Genomic DNA, 17,921 nt, shown 5'->3' with positions numbered 1-17,921 from the left:
AGACCAGCAGTGAGACTGCCTTTTTCAGATTGAAGGTGACCTAATTACAGGAGATCAACTGTTGTTTCATCATAGTCCCTCTTGACCTCTCCCAATGGCTTTTGGCACTGTGGACAGTGGTATATTTATGGTACACCTTAGCTCTTTCTAGCACTTTTCCCAAATTCTTGGCCTCTTACCATTTGAGTCTCTTGCAGTGGGTTGCCTCAGGGTATTAATTTCTCTAGTAATCATCCAGTGTGGTGCAGGGTGTCCCAGATCTCTCTTCTGGTACCTTTGCAGGACATGGTGTTAATGCTGCCAGTTAGAGGTCCTATAAAGTACAGGAATTTTCAGTCTTGCTCATCTCAGCTTCTCCTCTGCCCAGAAGTCTGTGGCAGATTTTACCATTCTTGAACATGGCTGAACTGCATTCTTCAGTGGATGGGAGAATGCTGATTGAAGCTCAGCCTGATAAAGACAGGCAGTGCTGGTCCATGCCACTATCCCATCTGTCACTCTGAGCTACACCTTCCTCTTCTGCCCTTCTTACTGGAGGTGAGGGGGTGGTGTGGAGAATGGAAAATAATTTGTATTGCGGTCTGAGATCTTGAAATGATTCTTGATGACACTTGCTTTTAATAACCAGATATTGGCTGTTGTCTAGCTGTTTGTTTTGATCTCATGAATATTTGCTGATCAAGAACCACATTCCATCAGTAGATATTGCCAAAATGATTTGGGCAGTGACATAACCTGTTGTAGTGCCTGAGCCTTTTTGTCTGTCATGTTGTGTTCTGGCGTGCATTCCTTTGGGCCACCCATTTCCTCAGCTTACAGTCTCAAGCACTTAAGCACCATGCATGAAATTCTCGCTTCACTGTGTCTTTTCTGTATCCTGCTCTTGCTGTCACCCATGTTAGTTGCCGTTTTTACATCATGGTATTAGTTCCACTGGGCAACATCCGGTGTCCAGACCTCCACCCAAGGAAGTAAGTCCGAGATCTGACTATCCCTAGATGAACCTTTTGTCTGCCAGACTGCTTTTTAATCTGGATCAGTGACATTGCATGTGAACTCTTGGGCCATACATGTTGGAATGTTGTCGCAGTTCTGGTATTCTTATATAATCGTGTAGACTTTTCTCAGATGTTTGAGTACTTTTATGCTTTGTTCTTTTTGGTGTTTTGACTGTTTGGCTACTTCCATCGTACCTCACCACAGTTTTGCAAAAATATTGTTTCTCTGTTGCTTGTTCCTTTTTACTATTTTTATTTCTCACAGGACCTGACTGTTAGTATTTGGTACACTTGGCTGGAAAATATGATCAAAACTGAGTGCTGGGAAAGTCATCTAATGAGAAGTGCATATACTGAGCAATATCAACTGAAATATGTTATTTCTGTGGCATAAATCCTGGAAGAGAAACGGGGAGGTACAGTGATCAGTGATGGATGTAGTTCTACTAGAATGAAAGAAAACCTCTCTTCCCCATGCAGCTGCTTAAGATCCTGATTTTGTTTGCTGCCTGAAATTTTGTAGATGCCACTTCTGCAAAGGCATGAGACCATATGAAGTTGACCCAGAGCAGGGCAATTCATATTGGGTGCAAGCTGTGCATTAGGAAACTGTGTGAAGAGATAGCAAAGAAGCATAGTGAGTACACCTGAATGGGAGATGTAGCATGTGGCTGTATACCTAGAAAAATGGTTGTGAGGAAAGGTAGCATAACAATGTGTGGTACCTTACGAGCATTTGAAAAGTTACAAAATGCAGAAAAAAAACAATAAACTAAATAAATAATGAAAACTAAGGTAACGTAGATAGGAGAAAAAAACACTAATTTGTTGCGTTTTCTGTTTTAAGAGTGATTTTTGTGTGGGAATGATCTCAAATCTTTTCAAATATTTAAAGATATTTCTTTTAGCAATCAGCTACTAATGATTCTTACATGAGTTGAGCCACCATTGCTAGACTTAAAGTGCACATAGCAGTTTCCTTTTTTCCTCAAAATGAGTTCACTTTTTTTCTTTGTAGGCAACATCCCGGCTACTTGTAAACTATCCTCAAGTGTACCAGAGTCAGATTTTAGACTACTTATTTAAGGTAAGCAATCACAATGTCAGAGTTTAAGGGCTGCATAAAGATGAGCAGTGAATGATGTTTTGTAGAGTAAAACATCATATTTGTTTTTTAATAGCATCTCTGCTTAGAGCTTTAAATTTTTAGGACCAGTGTCAGTGTTTAAAAAAATTGTTAATGGACTTCTACTTAAGTGCCTCAATCCAAAACAGAAATTGAAATATCTTTCTTTTTTAGCCCAACTTTGGTGCCTCACTGCATATCTTAAAGGTGGAGATTGGAGGGGATGCTCAGACTACAGGTAGGTGTTCAGAACGAGCAATTTTCTTCAAGTTCAGAAACTTGTTGCAGAATTGTTTTGACAGAAAAAATTGTGAATGCTTTTATCTCCAGAAAAAAATAGTGGGTGAAGATGTTTTAGAATACAGGAAAAAATAGGTGTTTAAGTTTAGTTTTTGAGGAGCTGTTCAGCTACAAATGCTTGTTGTATGTTGGCTCAAGTCCTGTAATCCAGTTCAGTAATATACCAAGTACTGCACTAATGAAGCTGCAGAAGTAATGCAGATTAACACAATGTATACCGAGTGCCATACTGCACACTAGAGCCGAGAGTGCTAAGGGGCAAAATACTGCACATAGATGCAACTTTCACCAACTTGCTGAGTTGGACTGCTTCACTATACCAAGCATCATCTTACTCTCTCCTCTCAGTACCACAACCCCTTGCATCTAACTAGGCACTGCCAAATAGGATCTTACTGTTATAAAGAGCTTGGAACACACCTCTTATGTTGTTGACTTCCTAGCAAAAATCTGGCTCTGTTCTTGCTCACCACCAGAATAAACTATATCTCTAAATGTGAACAAATATTTCTTCATACCTTACACCACCATACTCTCCCATCTTCACTCAGTTTTTTAATTCTATCAATTTCTCTGCACTGACACTCTCTCTAAATATACCATAAGCCTGCTTTTCCTCTCACTTCATATTGCAGCTCTGATAAGGTAACATAGGGTAGGACAAGAGAAGAAAGCATTACTATACTAACTTACATTTAATTTATCTAGAAATTGGCAAAAATTTCTCAATATTAACTTGTATCTATTTTTAACCAATGTTTTCATGTTATGTCTAATTTGTTCTAATTATTTAAACTGTTGGTGTTTTGTGTTATTTTATGACCATTGTAAAATTATTCTTAATGTTGTAATACTGTGTAGCTTTTCTCCCCTGTCCTCCACTGAAAATGGTCCCCTACCCAGTCAGACTTTCTTGGTAAATATCAATAAATAAATGCATATTTATACATTTCCTTCTGTATTATGTAGCCCCTTTGCTAGTTATGTAGCCCTTTTGCTAGTTTTGGAATTATCCAGTATAGCAAATTCTCTAGTCCGCCTAATGCACATTGGACACCACCACCAACTCACCTCATTCTGGGATAATAGGAACACAGACCACTTAATCACCCTCTGTTGCCAGTCTGTTAGCACTAGATAATTTGAGGCAGTGATCTAACTGCTTAATGCTCACTGGCAATCATTTATGTATACCTTCACTACAGTTCACATGTGAGAGGTACAAATGCCTACTTAAGTTGGAGGCTAGCCTCTCATCTAAACATATATGTACCACCACCCAGGAGGTTTTCCGAGCCTGAACCCACCTTGCAGCTACATGCCAAACCTCTGTAAACAAGCCTTCGTATGTTGAGATATTTAGTCTCTTCCCCATTATTTGTGGACCTCTGAGGTGAAAGTCTGTCAGCTGCCTCAGAATTATAATGCGATCTTCCTCCTAGCAGTTGGTGACTCCATAGTGAGACCAACCAGGCTTGGTAATCTAGGGTGCCTGTGAACTGCCTCTTAAGAGGCAGGATAGAGCATATGTCTAGGGTCACCCCAGGTACACCTATGATATGACTGTTCATGTAGGTGTGGATGACATGAGATGCTCATCTCTGGATTACATGAAGAGAAACCTAATGGAGGTCTTGGAGTATACCTCCAAGGCTGATATGAAGCGGGTCTTGAGCAACATCCTGCCTTCACTGTGAATGATGCTTCAGTATAGTCAAAATATTGATTTCAACAATTGACTTTATTTGGTGCCTTCAAGTAGGTCAGCATGTAAGGATAAGGTCGTTGACTATCCTACCTGCATGACCAGAGATAACCTGCACCTGTCCCACCTGCTTGGCCATGGGTGGCATGCAGCTTTCATCTCTGGCTTTCTATATTCACTCCTATATGCCTTTCTTTTGGCAATGTAAATCTGTTCCATAACTAAACCAAACCAGGAATGGTATAAGGTTGGTGGTACTCTGTTTGTCTTAAGGTCCTCCTCCACTTTTCACTTTTCCCAACACTACTGCTGGTCCTGATCTGTAACTATTAATGCTGGCAAGCTTATGAATAAGCTTCTTTGGTCAGACCTTGGCATAAACAGGTTCTAGAAGATGGGGGGTGTGGGGGATTGCAAGATCAAAAGTTAAGTGAGAGACACTCAATTATGTAGTCAAATGTTGACCATATCTGCATGTCTGAGCTTTTTCTATAGAAACGTGGGTTTATTTTTAGTTGGAAAACCATGTAATAGCAAGTTAATACTGTCTAACAAATAAAACATCTGAGTGAGATAACGGAAAATAAAATGTTATAACAGAAAAATAATTTGGATATAACTTGTAAAGTTGCCTGTAATCTGTAGAATATATACCATTTCTTCCAAGTCGCACCTTTATCAGTTGTAGCCTTGAAGAGGCATTATCTGGTGCTAAAAGGAGGATTTTTAAAGCAAGAAGACATAATGGGAGAATACTGATGCAAGGTTGTACAAGAAGCTAGTTTTAGAGGATTGGTTGGGGTCTGCTTGGCCCATAATAGTTGGGGATCAACTAGGCAGAACAGACTGATCCAATGTAGTGGTCCTTTCCATTTTTTTCCCCACTTCTTCATTTTCCATTTACCTGCCTAATCCACTTCAGGATCACAAGAGCCAGAGTTCATCTAGCACTCACTGGGCACAAGGCTGAGAAACGTATTAAAACAAGGGCACTGGCCTCATACAGGAGCACAATCCTCACTCATTTTCACATAGCTTGAACACCTGTGGGCAATTTGGGGGAATGTCAGTTCACCAAAGAGACCTCTTTGGAGTATGGAACAAATGTGCAGTTAGCAAAAACTCTGCTCAGAAGGCACCCCAGACAAAAAATGAAATTAGGAATAAAGCTGTATGAGGCAGCAATGATGATCATACCACCACTCCACCATCTTATCTTTTTAAAAATACATTCTAGTGAATTAAAAGCATGGATGGAAGTTTATGGTACAGTGTATTAAACACAAGCTTGGAAGAGTATTCTCTAAATAATTAGCAGGGTAATGCTTTTGTATTATCCACATATGTGCACACTTGATTATATATAATTTGTAGTGGGTAGGGAACTCTTGATTTTCTTTCTGTTTTGTATTTTGCTTGCTTGTTTATTTATTTGACAATTGTTTACCAGGAAAGTCCGACTTGGAATGAAGACAATTTTCAGCGGAGGCCTGGGGAGAAATGCTCCAGATGCATGTCTTTGTAACATGGGAGGAAACAGTAGTACCCAGAGAAAACCCACACAAATGCAGAGAGGACATGCAGACTCTGCACAGTATTCACCCCAGCCGAGAATCGAACTGGAGAACCTCTTGTAGTGAGGCGACAATGTTACCACTGCACCATCCAAATTAATTTTTGTTTTAATGACTTTCTGTAATTTCTTTCTAGATCTAATGTTGTCTTTTCATTCTTCCTCAATGTTTGGGTTATGGATTCAACCTCCGATCCAACCCTACTGAATATTACAGACTTTCGAATGCAACTCTTGAGCTCTTCCTTCTACCCATATTGCCCCAGCTAGCCCTACAGTACCTCATATCTTATTTGCAACCATCTCGCATGAATGTGGATCCTTTCTCAGGAGATAGTTAGACATTTTGAGATTTCTGAGTAGTTTTTCTGTTTCAGTAATAGTTTCTTTAACCTTTTGCTACCTCCCTCTAAGATGTTCAGGTTTATGTTTTTTCTTCCATTACATCCTTCTAACCATCCTTTTTTTACCCTTATTGGTAGTCTCTTTTGTACCATTGTTTGGTACCAGTCTATCCCTTTTTACACTGCCTTTTCTACCCTTTTTTTAAGGGTATCCTTTCAACCATTGCTGGTAGTTTTTCTGTTAAAAAAAGTTGCTATTTTCTTTTTTCTATATTTAGCTAGTAATGGCCGAGAAACCAACCGGCTTTAAGAAATGCACTTACCGTGGGCAGAAAATTCCCAATTCTGATGTCCACAGGGAGTGTGTTTGTCTAGGAGCAGTACATCTTTCCACTGATTGCTCTATTTGTGCTGCGTTCAACTCTAAAGCAGTTTCTGATCGGAGAATCAAACTGGTTCTTAAGGGACAGCTGCCTCCATCTTTGTCAGGGGCTAGAACTCACAGTAAACACTCTAAGACGAGTTTGGAGTCTCAAAAGAGATCCCTTACTCTGTATCCGAAAGACTACTTCCATCGTGTTTCTTTTGGAGTCTCCTAAGAAGATCTGAAGAACTTTGAATCTGGCTTCTTCAGATCATAAAAGAAATCCTTTGGATCCTAAGTCCTTGGCTCAGACTATCATATTAGTAAAGTTACCTAAACGGCTTTTTGATCCAACTGCTTTTTCAGTCTCTCCATGAACTCGCTCATCCAAGTTCACATTTGATCCAGTATCTCCTCGGCTCCATTCCCTCTTTCTTCAAACTATGCTGAGGAGAGAATAGAGGCAGCAGTCCACTACCTCATTCATGAGATCCTCCAGAAGTCTTTGAGGCCGAAGTGGATATAAGGAAATTTCTTAGAGCTCAAATTCAGATGGAGGTTATTAGATCTGTCTCTTGTCAGATCAGTGAGCCTTCCTTCCACCACCCATGTACTCTTATCTCTCTCCAGTTCATCCTATAGCTTCAGAGCTCTCAGATCTGAGAGCCCAGGGAGAGTCTGTGTCTGATCCAAAGGCTGCCGTTGTCTTTGACCTGACAGTCCCCCTCCCCTTTTTTTAACTTCAAGTCTTTTGAATTTCTAATACCATGACAAGAATGGACCAATTCCCTAGTCAAAGTATGATTAAAGTTTGTGAAGTTAATATTGTTTCAGTATTTGTTAGCTAAAAGTGCTGTTCAACGCCCACAATGTGCCCAGTAATGACGACTCCTGCAATCCATTTGGAGTTACATGTATCTGTAATGTATTCAAGTATGACTGTAATTTTTTTTTTTTTTTTTTTTATAAGACCTGTTGCTCCTGCTACAACTGGAACTGTCTGGATATCCGTCTTCCACATTGCTATTGTTTCTGCCTGCAAATCCTTGTATTTTATGATGTCTCTCTCTGTAAGTAAGACACTGGAGTTACTGGATGTTCTAATTTCAATGATCAGTGCTACTTTTGTTTTCTTTTCATGGACTACTATTATCTGTTTTTCTCACGTCTTTTTTTTTGAACTGTTGGTAATGGATGATCCCATGTGATATAAACTACATTTTCTATGTTGCTTTGTGGCTCCTGTTTCCACTGTTTTTTTTAGCTACTTCAGTATTATAATGTTTGCACAATCTCCAATGCAACAGTCTTAATACATTATTATGCCTTTCAGTATGCAGTTCTGCCATTAGTACATCACAACCAGCAACAAGATGTGCAACTGTTCCAATTCTGTTTTATTTATTTAATTTATTTATTTAAATTTGTTGACCGGGAGTGTCCAACTGGACGTAGGTCCATTTTCAGCGGAGGCCCGGGGAGAAAAGCTCCACAGTTAAAATAAACAGACAGTATATACATTGGATTACATAGTGAATAACAATTTACATAGCAATTACTTAGAACATATTTACAGATGAACATAGAACATCAGTAGACAACTAGAATCTTTATCTGTGAAGTGCATACCAGACGTTAACAAAATGTTACAAGAAGAAGAAGTTTGTGCTGTATAATAAGTACTGGCTTATGAGCATCTGAGCTTGCTATAATCAGGGTAGTTAGTGGAGTGGAAAGAAAGGTAGTGGTTGGATGGGGTGGATGATATTAGAGTGGGAGTTGCAAGGGCATAGCCAACATGTTTTTAGTTGCGCTTTTAGTAAAGCTTTGAAGTGTTTGCATGATGGTATGGAGGTAATTGTGGGTGGGAGTGAGTTCCATAATTTGGCTATGGCGCAAGAGAATAGTGCTTCACCAGCAGAGTTAATGGCTTTAGTGAACTGCAAGTGATTTTTGCTGCTGGATCTTAGTGGTCTGGTGGTGCGATAGGGTTGGAGTAGATTCTGGAGGGATGGGACATTTAGTGGATGGTTTACTAGTTTGTGGGCGAGTGAGAGTTGATACCACTGAAGGAGGTGAGGGAGTTCAAGCCAGCCCAGTTCAGCAAGTGAGAGACAGTGGTGACTACGGTAGAATGCCCCTGTGGCGAATTTGGCAATTTTGTTGTAGCAGGTCTCTAGCTTGTTTAGATCACATTGCCTTAGGTTGGTATATATTGGAGAGGCATAAAGTAGGGTGGAGATAAGGTGGGGATTTGCTATTGAAATCTTTGCTGCTTTGGTGAGAAATTGCTTATTTCTGATTAACGCTCCTAGTTTTTTGTGGACTTTTTTTTATAGTCATGGATATGTGAATGTCAAATTTTAGTTTGTCTATTTCCACTCCTAGCAATTTGGTGTGTTCAGTTGGGTATATAGTGGTGTTGTCTTTTGCCGTGATGTTAAAGTGACAGTTGTTTTGAGTATGTTTGGTGGGTTGGAAGATGAGTAGTTTAGTTTTGTTTGGGTTGAGTATTAATCGGGCATTGGATAACCATGTTTCAACAGAGGAAAAGGCTTCCTGTGTGACGTTTTGCAGTTTTGGTAGGGAGTGGGCTGAGCAGATGATGGTAGAGTCATCTGCATATTGTATGAGTGTGCCATGTTTGGTGGCAGAGGCTAGATTATTGGTGTAAACGGAGAAGAGTAGGGGTCCAAGGATGGATCCTTGGGGAACCCCTATGGAGACAGGTAGTTGGGGAGATGTGTCATTCTGCCATACAATGGATTGTTGGCAGTCAGACAGGTAACTGTGAAACCAGTTGGTGACCAATTGTGAGAAGGATAGGTTATTGAGGACAGAGATAAGTTGTTTGTGTGGGACCATGTCAAATGCTTTAGATAGGTCTAGGAAAGTAGCAGAGGAGAGATGGCCATTGTTTTTATGCTGAAGGATAGTGTTAGTAAAGGAGATTATGGCAGTGGTGGTGCTATGGTTTGGTCGGAAACCATGCTGAGTAATGGAAAGGAGGTTGTTAGTAAGGAGGTAGTCTGAGACCTGAGAGTGTATGCATCTCTCTAGTATTTCGGAGAGTGGAGAGAGAATAGCTATGGGGTGGTAATTGGTTAGTTCTGTGGAGGGTCTGCCTTTGTGGAGGGGAATTATATGTGATACTTTCCACAGTGTGGGAACGTAACTTTGACAGAGATCGGTTAATCAAGATGGATACTGGGTAGGCCAGAGCATCAGCTGCGATTTGTAGGTATTCACTTGGGAGGATTCACTTTTACAAACCTACATTTGTCTGTTTTCTCCCACATGTTCAATGGACTTTGCAATGTGTACTTAGTCCACTATCTTGGACTGCCAATATTAACTTGTTGTCTTTTGGTTTAAATTCACTTCTCCTTAACCGTTCCTGCATTTGATCCTGATCAACATGAGGTTGTTCTAAGAAGTTTCTATACTTGCATCTATATTTATGTATTTTCCACATTTCTTGCCTTTTCATCTGATCCTTCCCCTTGTATTCTTTTTGTTTTTTTTTTTTTTTTTTTGGCACATTCAATTGCCACCTGATTTTGATCATCTTCTGGTTTGATTTCCACTCCCTCTTCATGCTGATATGCTTCTGCTAAACTAACCAGGGAAGTCATTAGACTTATTCTCCTCTTGTTTCAAAGCTTTCACTACATCTGGGTCTTGTGTGGTCAGCGGATATATATGCAGTCCCATGATTGCAAATCTGTACATACAATCAATTTCAAGGAGGCCCATACCTCCTCCATAACAAGGAATGTATAATCTTGGAATGTACTGATTTTTATAAATCATTTCATGAGCATGAAACATCCTTCTTGTTTTCCTGTCCATTCTGACAGGCCCCAAAAAGTGCTAGATAATCACTCCAAAACTTAGTCGGGAAGAGCAAATTGATTTATGCTTTGACTTTGTTCCTAGATGTCGGCTCTGTTTTCAGTATTAAATTTAAGTCTTCTAAAATATTCCTTACTGAGTTTTATTTGCATTTGCTCATGTTTTATTGTTGATCCTTCATCAGTTCCCGAAATATTTATACATTCCGTCTTGCTGATGTTTTTTGGTATCACGTTTCCTGTCCCAAACTGATGTTTTCTTGGTGCAGCAGCTTTCCTGCTTTAAAGGTTGCTTTTGCACATTTATCAAGACCAAATAACATTCTTATATCATCTGAAAAAGTTTTGACCACTTGCAGTTGTGCTTTCAGTTCCTCATCTAATGAACTATATAGTTTTAAATCTACAAAAAGAAGGCAAGTCTTTACACGTCATTGTATTCTGGGAGCCAAAATATTGTAGCTGTGACCTTCTCTAAATAGACAACTTTAATAGGTTAAGGGCAAGACAAAGTAGCGGTGATAGTCATCCTGGAATATCCCCCTTTGAATTTTTATCCCTTGGGTCTACGTTTCCTCACTAAAATAACACTTGTTCAAATCTCAGATGACAACACTTCAGTGAGCTTCCATTCAGTCGAAAGCACGGACAACTGAATTCCTTTCACTGAGAAAGGAACCACTTAGCCAACAGGGTGAACTTTGCCCTTTTCCCCAGTGTAGTGCGATCTCAGAGTTAGTATATTTAGTTAGGGGCGGTGGGGGCAACCCCCCCCCCCCACATGAATGTGGGGGTTGAAGCCCCCCACTTGGGAGGGTTTGTTTCCATTCACTTTTTTCCCTGGTGGCCAAGTGGTTAGTTTCCCAGGGAACAAAGTTTGGTAGTCTGATTTCGATTGAATGGAAGTTTGCTGAAGTGGAGCTGACTGAGATTTGAACAAGTGTTATTTCGGTGAGTAAAAGTAGACCAAATAATTTGTCCTTTATCATAGCTTAACTGCATAGTGGTTTGCCACTGTTTCATGGTCGGAAAGTAAGTCTAAAATGGGGTGTATCTTGTACATTTTTAAGCACTCTTTTATCCATGAATGTGGAATACTGTCAAATAGCCTAGCCATGATTAGATTATTCCCTTTTTTACAGTTCTCCAATGACTTTATTTAACAACAAGTGATCCTTTGTTCCATATGACTTTATTACCTTTTTGTTCTATTGCCATGATTGAGTTTTTTTCTAAATGACTATAAACTCTGTCAGCATCAATATATGTATAGTTTGTTTTCGGAAGGCAAGATATTGGTCTGTCGTTTTTAGGATAGCTTGCAGGTTTACACTTTAGTAGTATCATTTTTCCTATTGTTAAGCAGGCTGGTGTCTGGTCAGGGTACACATATACATAGTTACTCATGGCTAAACCTTCATGTAAAGATGTTAATACTTTTAGCCCAAAGTTAGGTACTGCATCTGGGCTTGGGATTTTCCATTTAAGAGCTTTTCTTAACTTTGTCTCTGGCAGTTACTTCATCCAGTTTCATATCTTGTACATTTGAACTTATTCTTTTACTACTACTGTCCATTTAGCATCTTTATGTTCCACAGGATTTTCAAAGATATTTCTCCAAAATTTATCTCATTTCTTTTTTGGTGGTGGTTCATTTCCTTTTGCCTTGCTTCCCAGTACTCTATAAACCTTTTTTGGGTTAGCAGTAAACTGCTTATTTTGTACTTTTCCTTTTATATTTATCTGCATGTCTTCTAAGTTTTTCTGCCTGCGCTGTTATTTTCCGTTTATTATTTGCAGTAGTGCACAGTAGATCCTTATCTGTTCTGATAGGTTTACCTTTATAATCTCGAATCACACTTGTGCGAGTATTCATATATTCACATCGAAAAAAACTAAACTGGAAACTGCGACGGTTGTTAATGTTCGAAAAGCAGCAAATCGAACAGCCGATTCGCTGAGTTTCTAACCTAAATATCGACAACAAAATTAGATAAAGTGTGCGCCTCCCACACCCCCTACTTTATTATTCTAACTCCGAGATCGCACTACAGCGGGGAAAGGAACCATTTCCAACTCCCCACTATAGTGCAATCTGCCCCAGAATGTCGAATGTGCAATGAGCGAATCTCACTGTGCATTCGCACATTGCACATTCGAACCTTCTTCCGTTCGTTTGCAAACTGTCTTTCGAACAATTGTCGGTCGCCCGTGTGCAATACGCACATGTAAAGGTAAACCATTCTGATACTGCGCATTGTTTTATTACGTCCATCTTCAAGTATTTTTGTTCTGTTTCCTCTGCTATACTTTTCTAACCGTGACAAACTTTATCTTAATAGCTTTGTAGTTTTCTCTATTTAATACTTCTGTAATGGCGTTCGATTTCTCCCCTTCTTTCACTTACTGCCCTGTGTTTTTGTTGTAAGACTTTAGAATTTATCTGATGTTCATTGTGTTTCACTGTTGCAGTCCTAACCAATGGGTTATCTGGCTCCCTGTAGCCCTCAATTGGCCAGAATACCAAAGGTAAGTAAATATGACATTGGTTGTCGTCGGTTGTAAAGGACGTCGGGACGTCCAATACAAAAGGAGACAGCCGACGTCACTTCCTCAGTCTTCCTTGCCGCGGAGCCTGAAGCAGAAGCATTTTTGCACGAGTGCCAGTTGGAAGTTTACCTTTTTGGTTTCCGACTACAAAGTTGAAGGCAACTACAGCTAAGTACCCTGTTGGGGATCCTCTTTTCTTGCCTTAACGAATGTCAGAAAAAGTCAATAATTGTCTTACCTGTGGAAAGCAGATTCCCCATAGAGATTTTTATTCCAATTGTATTTGTTTAGGCCTTGACCATGGCGTTCCTAATTGTGACCTTTGTGCTTCCTTTAATCTGTGTACTATTCATTGTCGGGCTAAGCTTTTAGCTAAGCATTTTAGAGTGTGGCCTAAGTTTGTCGGTATGGCGTCTGCTGGTCTTCAGGCTTTGGATATCCCTAAGAAGTGTAAGGACAAGGACCGCGACAGGCTTCAGAAGGTCAAGTCTTCAGATGATGTTAAGTTGGTAGCCACTCCTGCTGTAGCCAGTGAGGTGCCTTTGCAGCCCCTGCAGTCCGCAGATTTTCAACCGCAGGCCTCGGTTGAGACCATTTCAGAGTCCCTCGGGCCTCTGGCTTCCATTTTCTCTTCTGACCTTCTGTCTGTTGCCTCTTCAGCTGGATCTGGAGCTGCTAGGCTGGCTTTGGTATCCGAGGCCTGTGTTCTTCGTTCGGACAGCAAGTTCATACCGACAACCTCTGCCACTACTTTGGTGGTTGCCAGGCCTCCGAGTCCTTCAGACTTGCAGGTAAATCTTTCAGTCGTACGCCTGTGAAGAAACAGGCTCCAGTTTCCTCTCGTTCCCCTCATTCTCAAATGGTTAAAATGGCTGATGACCTTTTGATGCTTATTAGGGGTTCACAGCCTCCTCCTTCAAAAAGGGGTAAGGATGTCTGTCCTGAGGCTTTGTCTTATTCCGGTTCTGATACTTCTAGCATTTCTGCTGATGAAGAGAAAGTTTCTCAGTTTTTTTCTCCTTTTGAGGATTCAGATGCAGAGGAATCAATTCCTTCTGCTTCTCCTCCAGAGGATTTATCTTTTGGTGATACTTTGAATACTCTCAGGGAGCATTATAAATGGGAAAGTCAGGATTATCCCCAATCTAAGAAAAGGATCAGGGAGTTTTTGGATTTGCCTCAGCATAAGCCATGATATTTTTCTGGCAAATTCCTTGACTCCAAATTCAGTTCCTCCTGCTCCCAGGAAACCTGACAGGTACTATACTGATTCTCATTTGTTTCTTTTTAGGAATCTGCTAGCTGACCCAGAGGTTATTTCTTAAGGGCCTAAAGGAGTTAAAGCCACTGTTACCAAGAATCCTGTTCCTTCCGACAGGGAGTCTAGGAACCTAGGTAGGTGGGGTAAAAATGTTTATACCTCTGCCAGTCTTGCTAATAGGTCTACTAATTGCCTTTTCCATATGCTTAAGTATCAGCAGCACACCTTGGAGGCTATTAAGTCAAAGATTGTGAGTGTGCCTCTCTTGGCAGAGAGTAAGGATATGCAGGATTTGCTGAATTCTGCCAGTCTTGTCAATAAACTTTCTTTACATTGTGGTTTTGACATTCTAGAAGCCTCCTGCAGGGCTACAGCTACTGGATCTGTTATCAGAAGGCATGCTTTGCTCAGGGAGCAGCCCCTTCCAGAGCCTGTCAAGTCTAAGCTTTTAGATGTACCTTTACATAAGGACGGTCTTTTTGGTAGCAAAGCAGAGAGGAAGTGCTCAAAATTTGGAGGATAAGGCCAAGTCTATGCAAACAGTTAGACTTTCTGCAAGTTCAACCTCCTCGTTTCAGCAGGAATTACCCTTCTAAGAGTTGGATGTTTCCTGATACCAGCAGACAGAACCACTATAGGACTAGAGGTTACAAATCTTCCAGGGGGCAGGGGGCTACCCCTTAAAGGTCTAAGCATTGGCATGCTTCCACTTCCAAGGCGGGCAGTTCTAAGCCTACATCTCAATCCAAACATTTTCAATGACTCTGTCCAACTTCTGCCTGTTCCTGCTTTCCCGGAGAATCCTTTGGGCGAAGGTTAGCCTTTTTTGCAAATGTTTGGGCCACCATCACGGACGACAAATGGATACTCAGAACTGTATCCCTAGGTCACAGGTTTTCTTTCCACACCTTTCCAGTACCCAAAGGATTCCCGGACACTCCTCCAAACCAAATGGCAGAAGTAGAGAAGCAAATCTTGTCTGTTACATCTGGCAGCAATAGAATCAGTTCCTGCTCAACAGGTAGGCCAGGGCTTCTATTCCAGACTTTTCATAGTTCCAAAAAAAAAAAAAAAAAGGCACTTGGCGTCCTAGCCTAGATCTATCCATTCTGAACTCTTTCTTGGTAATTCCAAAATTCAAAATGCTCACTCTGCATCAGTTGCTACCAATGTTAGACAAGGACTCCTGGCTAGTAACTTTGGATATCAAAGAAGCCTATCTGCACATCCCTATCAGGGAAAGTTGCAGGCAATACATTCTTTTCAGGGTGGGCAAGCAACATTATCAATTCTCTGCGCTGCCCTTTGGCTTATCTTCTGCTCCCAGAAGTTTTCAAAGAGTGTCTAGCTCCAGTCATTGCTTTTTGCAGGCAGAAGAAAATTCAGATTTATCCATACTTGGATGACTGTCTAATTCAAGCAACATTATCAATTCTCTGCACTGCCCTTTGGCTTATCTTCTGCTCCCATATCTTCTGCTCCCAGAGTTTTCACAGAGTGTCTAGCTCCAGTCATTGCTTTTTGCAGGCAGAAGAAAATTCAGATTTATCCATACTTGGATGACTGTCTAATTCAAGCAAATTCTCAAGAACAGCTGTTAAAGGATCTGGAATTTGTAAAGACGCCTCTCTCTTCTCTGGGTTACACTCTCAGTGTGGAAAAATCAAAAATGGTGCCATCCAAGGAGATAACATTCCTGGGAGCGAGTCTGAACACAGCCACCCAATTGATATATCTCGCCCAGGAAAAGCAGGGAACTCTTTCGGTTTACTTCAAGGATTTGGCAAGCCTGTCCCAGCTCTCTGCAAGGAAATACCTGCAAGCTCTGAGATACATGGCCTCTTGCATTCTCATGATTCCATATGCAAAAGACTGCATATGAGGAAATTGCAGTGGTACCTCAAGAACCTTTGGTGTCAACATGCACAGGACCTGGATATGATAATTCCTCTGCTTCCATATCTGCAGACAAGATTTTCTATGGTGGGCGACAGCCTGCCTACAAAACAAGGGAATGTCTTTTCGCCCACCTCCTGCCATTGAAGTTCTTACCATGGACGCATCGGGCTATGCTTGGGGAGCTCACCTGGATGGCAAATGCATACAGGGACGTTGGAACGCCCAGCAGATGCACCTGCATATAAACCTAAAGGAGTTGATGGCAGTTCAGCCGGCCTTACTAGCTTTCAAGCATCTTCTTTCTCCAGGAACTCTGTTTGTCAGGACAGACAACACCGCAGTCATGTGGTACATCAACAAACAGGGAGGGACTAATTCTTACCCCCTGTGCAGACAGAGCATGATTCTCTGGTCTATAGCAGCATCCTTGGGCCTGTATCTCCTAGCTCAGTTTCTTCCAGGGAGACTCAGTGTTTTGGCAGACCAGTTGAGCAGACAGACCCTGGATCCTCATGAGTGGCAACTGAACAGAGCAGTCTTTTACAGCATCATTCAAGGTTGGGGCACTCCTCAGGTGGATCTTTTCTCCTCCCCAGACAACCACCTTCTACCACTTTTTTGCACCAGACAGCATCACAGTAAGGCCCAGAGAGTGGATGCTTTGTCCTTCCCTTGGACGCTTCTGTCAGTTTATCCCTTCCCAGAATATTATTGAAGGTAAGGGATGAAAGACCAAAGACTATTCTCATAGCTCCATACTGGCCCAGACAGCATTGGTATCAACTGCTTCACAGTCTCTCCTAATTTCCTGCTTGGTATCTTCCACTGAAACCAAATCTTTTGGTTCAGAAAGGGGAAACATTCTACATCCTCATCTTCAGTCTCTCTCCATTTGGCAGCATGGCTCATTGTATGAATCAATCCATTTCTTCTTCTCTTTCCCAGCAGGTGGTCAATGTACTTCAGGAGGCCTAGCACTAGTCCTATGCTGGCAAATGGGCAAGAGTCTCTCACTGGATGCAGGCTAGAGGGGAATCTTCTTCTCAGCCTACTCTTCCTCTGATCCTGGAATACTTGGCTGATTTGCTTCAGGGTGGTCTTTCATTTTCCTCTATCAAGATCCATGCTTCAGCAATCTCTGCTCATTGTTCTTTTGAACAACCCATTTTCTCTCATCCCCTGACGAAAATGTTTCTCAGAGGTGCTTGCAACTTAAAACCTCCCAGAAGGGCACCTACTCCAGCCTGGGATCTTAATTTTGTTCTAGAGAAACTCACTGTTCTTCCTTTTGAGCCAGCTACCACTGCAAATTTAAGGTTTCTCTCTTGGAAGACTGCCTTCCTTTTGGCTATAACTTCAGCAAGGAGGGTTTCGGAGCTGCAAGCTTTGACTGTGGAGCCTTTTCTTATTTTCCATACAGATCGTGTCTCTCTGAGAACCAATCCCTCTTTTATGCCTAAGGTGGTTTCTAGCCTGACTCTTAGTCCATACACCTTCCTACCTACTTTCTTTCCTAATCCTCGAAATATAGGTGAAAGGATCCTACATTCTCTTGATGTGCTCAGACAGCTCAGGTTTTACCTGGACAGGACTAAAGACCTTTGGAAATTAGCACAGTTATTGGTCAGTTTTGCCCCTGGAGCTCAGGGCAAAGCCATCTCTAAGCAAACCATTTCTAAGTGGATTGCACATTGTATTACTTTGTTATTCCTTTCATGGCAAGGTTCCTCCTTAAGGTGTTAGGACCCACTCCACAAGAGCAGCTTCCACTTCTGCAGCCTTTTTAAGGGGTGTCCCTACTAAAGACATTTTAGAGGCTGCCACATGGTCTTCTGTTCACACTTTCACAAAGCATTATAGTTTGCCTTGTTTTCTAGAGCCAGAGCAGGGATTGCTACTGCTGTTCTGCAGGGCATTCTCTCTAATTCTGATTTTGTTGGTGCCTCC

The 17,921-nt window shown here is 41.2% G+C and overlaps 1 protein-coding gene across 1 annotated transcript in view; it reads left to right on the top strand.

Moving 5' to 3' along the window:
- Positions 1–17,921, top strand: part of LOC122804309 (galactocerebrosidase-like) — a 503,531-nt gene that overhangs the window by 63,039 nt on the left and 422,571 nt on the right. The window contains exons 2-3 of the mRNA XM_044074100.1: positions 2,017–2,085; positions 2,299–2,362. Coding sequence (XP_043930035.1) covers positions 2,017–2,085; positions 2,299–2,362 — 133 coding nt within the window. The remainder of the gene's footprint in view (positions 1–2,016; positions 2,086–2,298; positions 2,363–17,921) is intronic.

The sequence above is a fragment of the Protopterus annectens genome, chromosome 6.part0 (assembly GCF_019279795.1).
Source record: "Protopterus annectens isolate FY-2018-M chromosome 6.part0, PAN1.0, whole genome shotgun sequence".
NCBI lineage: Eukaryota > Metazoa > Chordata > Ceratodontiformes > Protopteridae > Protopterus > Protopterus annectens.
The sequence above is the reverse complement of the archived record's forward strand: the minus strand, read 5'-3'. Positions and strand labels throughout refer to the sequence as shown.